Genomic DNA, 4,861 nt, shown 5'->3' with positions numbered 1-4,861 from the left:
AGATCTTAAGATATGGTCAAGAGGTAGTTCTGCACTCATTCTTCTAGGCAATAGCATATATTTTGTCCAGGTTTTGTCTTCACTATCCAATTTATTTTCCTTTATATTTCAAGATTACAGGGTATGATATTTCAAGTCCGGTTTTAATACCTGAATAACAACATAAGGATCTGGAAGGAAAAGACGCTCAGATGAATAAGTGCCTACTCTTTGCCTGTGCCCTAAATGGTCACTCTCTGTTTTTTGTGAAAAGATAAGACGGGAAGGAGAAGACAGATAACCTATGATTTCCCATATTTCCCCAAATCTGTCCTCCTGGATTTCATCCACCTGTAGCCCCCGATTCTTCTAGTCCTAAGTACTCAAGCACTCCACCCAGACCATGTGACCAAAGATAAGTGATCATCTCACTATAGAGTATGCATGCTATACTTGAGTTTAATTTTCTACTTTATATCAGTCTAGTACCCAGTACAGTATCTGTTAGTGATATCCAGTAAAATTTTCTGTGAACACAGCTATCTCTCATATCTGGTGTAGACAATAAAGTAATCAGAAACCACACAGAAAGGTGTCTCCTTCATGAGTGGTGAGTGTGGCTACGGAACTGCTTGTTCAGTTTTAATTAATTATACTTTAAATGCCTTCTTGTAGCACGTGGATACCATACTAGAGAGCTTAGTTTCAGAATCGTGTAAACAATTAATGTTTAATTGCTGCTACCCACTTTAAGCAGTAGCAAAATGATGAAGCTGAATTTTCTCCCCTTAAGAACACTCATCTAAGAATTCTAGATTAACTAAAGGAATTAGTGCTAAACAGAACCTGAAAGACTGACATGTTAGCAATAATTCAAAACCACAGTCGTAAAGACAAGGGACATGAGCTTTAGTAGTTACCAACATCTGTAATAACATCAAAAAAAGAGAAAAAGAAGAAAAGAGAGAAAGAAGAACGTTAGGAAGGGGAAACACACCTTTATGCCCTCCTTAGGATCCTCCCGGATATTTATTTGAGAAGCTTTCTCACGAGATGAACATAAAAGGTCCAAAATTTCTTCATTATAGATCTGATATTGTTGAAAGAAAATGGCAAAACATGTTAACAGCGGCCATCTGTGTGTGGACTACACGACCATAAGTAAGTTTTGATTACACTTATAAAGGCTGTAATGGGCACAGGTATAACTTGCCTGTGCAAGTTATGTCTTGCCTGCCATTCACAAGACCCTGAGGGTGACCCCTAGCATTGCAAACAAAAGAAGCAAAGAGAAAACAAAGGGGAGGAGAAGGGATGGGAGAGGATGGAAGGAGAGGAGAGGAGAGGAAGAGAGACAGGAGGAGAATGGAAGGGAGGAAAGCAGTAGAGGGGAAGAGGGCAGTAGGAGAGAAGAAAAGAAAAGAAAAGAAAAGAAAAAAGAAAAGGAGATGGAGGAAGAGAGAGAGAAAAAGAAGTAAGGGAGAAGGTAGAAGAAAGAAAAGGCCTTCTCTGGAACTCAGAGCTGTAGAATCCTGTGTTCAGTCTTTGGAAAAAAAAACAAAACAACAAAAAAGCTTGTTGTGTATAGTGGAAGACATCAGCATTAAGGGGGCTGATTGTGAGTTCAAGACAAGTTTGGGCTACATAGAAAGACTGTCTCAAAGCAAAATCAGGAACAGGAGATGGCTCAGTGGATGTGTTGGGTAGTTTATGTCAACTTGACAGAAGTTAGAGTTATTTGAAAGGAGGGAACCTCAACTGAGGAAGTACTCCATTAGATCTAGCTGTAAGACAGTTTCTCAATGAGTGATTGACGGGGAAAGGTCCAGCCCATTGTGGGTGGTGTCATCCCTGGGCTGGTGGACCTGGAATCGATCTATAAGAAAGCATGTTAAGCAGAGCCATGAGGAGCAAGCCAGTAAACAGCACCCATCCATGGCCTCTGTATCAGCTCCTGCCTCCAGGTTCCTGCCCTCTTTGAGATCCTGCCCTGACTTTCCTTAGTGATGGACTGTGATGTAAACTGTATGTAAAATGAATCATTTTCTCGCCCCCCCCCAAAAAGAATAAAGGGGAAAAGAAAGAAAAAGGACTTTATAGCCGGGCAGTGGTGGCACAAGCCTTTAATCCCAGCACTTGGGAGGCAGAGGCAGGCGGATTTCTGAGTTCGAGGCCAGCCTGGTCTACAGAGTGAGTTCCAGGACAGCCAGGGCTTCTCAGAGAAACCCTGTCTTGAAAACAAACAAACAAACAAACAAACAAAAAGACCAATAAAAATAAAGGGTAATTGTAATCACCTTTAACCCCCCTTTTCATTTTATCTCTTATATCTGATAATATAATGCAATTCGACATGAGGATGAACTATTTACACACAATTTATGATTATATGCATAAACTTTATAAGCTTAATTATAGTTCCTTATATATAGATATCACTGCATCGCTTCAGTAGAACCAATAAGTTAGCTTCTCAGAAGCCAGATTCTCTAAATATGCCTTACGGCATCATGAGGTTAGACACAATTGGACAGTAATTTTATACTGAGGTACACTAGAATTCAGGTCCCTATAAGGACAGTGTGTTTAAAAATCTTTAGTCCACTGATCTTTCCCAAATACATGATCTAAGTACCCAGATCAGGGTCTGGCCCATAATAGATGCTCAATAAGTATCTGCTGCATGAATATACATTTTATCACCAATTATACAGAGCATAATATTTTGCCTGAGTTTTAATAACATTCTTCATGAAGCAGCAGCAGCAGCAGTATTAGAATTCAAGCCTTAGCAGTGAAGTGAAAAGGAGCACACTCCTGCAGACTCCACAGAGAATCAGTGATACAAGCCAAATGAAAATTCAAGAATTCCTAGCAGATTTTTGCACGGCAGTGCCAATTCTTCTAACAATCAGATTAAGTAGATAATTCTAATTAAGAAAAGGACTGGGTAGCATCCAGATCCAACTGAGCAAGTAAGTTTTTGCTATCAATTTATTAAAATGCAATTTACTAAAAATTCAATTTGCTGATTTGGGTCATGCCAAGAAAAATCTCATTTGGATGTATTTTCCTACTCAAAGATAATCTTGAATTCAGAATAACTAGAGAGAAATCACTTACCTCCAAGTAAGAGACTTTCAGAGTAAATTCGAAGTCACTCTCTTTATTAATTTCTTTGAAGAGCAGTTGTATTACCCTGGGAATAACCCCAATGGCTGAGTCATGTTCCTGCTCTGCAGTGTATGCACCTCCCATTGAATACGTTTTTCCAGATCCAGTCTGCCCATAGGCCAGGACAGTTGCATTGTATCCTGGCAAAATAGAAGCCATGTGCATAGTAGTGCTCAAGACTGTTCATTCGGTTAACATTCAGCTATTGCTCTGTAACAAAATTGAGGCTGCTTTCTTAAGACAGAGTCTATTAAGAACTGCAGATACAAAGCAAAGTTCTGTGTGTTCCAAGGTTTGAATTCCTTAAGAAAAGCAAAGAAAAAATACTGACCTCTTACTGTGCCACCTTTTGAAAGGCCTTAAGAGCTAGGAAATCAAATATAGATGTGACTAAGATAATAAAGGCAGCCATGTCATGGTTAAAAGCTTCTCAAAGATTTATACTTGAGTACTTTGTACTTCCAATCTTGAATAATTCTAAATTATGGAAAGTGAATACAAGTCTCAGCCAGGCAATGGTGGTGTACACCTTTTATCCCAGTGCTCTGGAGACAGAGGCAGAGGCAGAGGCAGAGGCAAGGGGATCTCTGAGCTCAAGGCTGTCCTGGTTTATAGACTGAGTTCCAAGAAAGCCAAGGCTACATAGAGAAACCCTAATCAGCCACAAGGGGCAAAAACGATTCTGGTATGAATTTTATGAAAGTCTTGCCAAATATAAAAGCACATGTCTGTATCCCAGAAATTAGGTGGCTGAAACATGAGGATTAAGAGTTGGGATTGGGGCTGGAGAGATGGCTCACTGGTTAAGAGCACTGGCTGCTCTTCCAGAGGACCCAGGTTCAATTCCCAGCACCCACATGGCAGCTGACAACCATTTACACCGACAGTTCCATAGGATCTCATGCCTTCTTCTGGCTTCTGTAACCAGCAGGCACACATGTGGTACATAAACATACATGAAAGCAAATCACCGATATACATAAAATAAAAAGAAATAAAGTCTTTAAAGAAAAAGAGTTGGGAGTTGGGATGGAAAGAGATTTTGAAAAAGTGGGGTCTTCACAGGAAGATCAACAGAGTCAACTAACCTGGAACCTTGGGACTCCCAGAGACTGAGCCACCAACCAAAGAACAAACATGGGCTGGACCTAGGCCTCTTACACATATGTAGCAGATGTGCAGCTTAGTCTTCCAGTGGTTTCCTGAAACAACTAGAGTGGAGTGGGGTGGGAGAACTGTCCCTGAACTTGTTGACTGCCTGTCGATCCCATTCCCCTAACTAGACTGCCTTCTCTGGCCTCAGTGGGAGAGGATACACCTAGCCCATCAGGGACTTGATGTACCAGGGTGGGATGATACCTGGGGTGGGGGAGTCCATCCTCTGACAGGAGAAGGGGAGGGTGGATGATAGGAAGAGCTGGGAGGAGAGGGGCAGCTGATAGTGGGATGTAAAATAAATAAATGAAAAACAATCCCTATCTGAATATACAGAAGCCATATTGTGAGGATTCATGCACACACAGTATTTAAGTATGACTAAATGTGACAGAGACCCTTTGTTATTATGGAGTATTAATAAGGAATCATCCATTCATAGTTGTTCATGAACCAGGCCTGAGTTTTCCTGCAAATGTCAGCACTTTCAAAAGTTCAAGGCTAAGCCGAGCATGATAGAACAAATCTTTAATCCCAGAACTCTGGAGACAGA

At 40.8% G+C, this 4,861-nt stretch overlaps 1 protein-coding gene across 1 annotated transcript in view; it reads right to left on the bottom strand.

Annotated features, from left to right (window-relative positions):
- The window catches only part of Kif4a (kinesin family member 4A), a 99,485-nt gene that overhangs the window by 84,013 nt on the left and 10,611 nt on the right, over positions 1–4,861 (bottom strand). The window contains exons 2-4 of the mRNA XM_031368811.1: positions 4,011–4,071; positions 3,103–3,332; positions 977–1,069 (exon numbers count right to left, since the gene is read on the bottom strand). Of these exons, the coding sequence (XP_031224671.1) occupies positions 977–1,069; positions 3,103–3,332; positions 4,011–4,071 (384 nt within the window). The remainder of the gene's footprint in view (positions 1–976; positions 1,070–3,102; positions 3,333–4,010; positions 4,072–4,861) is intronic.

This window comes from Mastomys coucha, chromosome X (genome assembly GCF_008632895.1).
Source record: "Mastomys coucha isolate ucsf_1 chromosome X, UCSF_Mcou_1, whole genome shotgun sequence".
NCBI classification, from domain to species: domain Eukaryota; kingdom Metazoa; phylum Chordata; class Mammalia; order Rodentia; family Muridae; genus Mastomys; species Mastomys coucha.
This window is presented reverse-complemented; position numbering and strand designations above follow the sequence as displayed.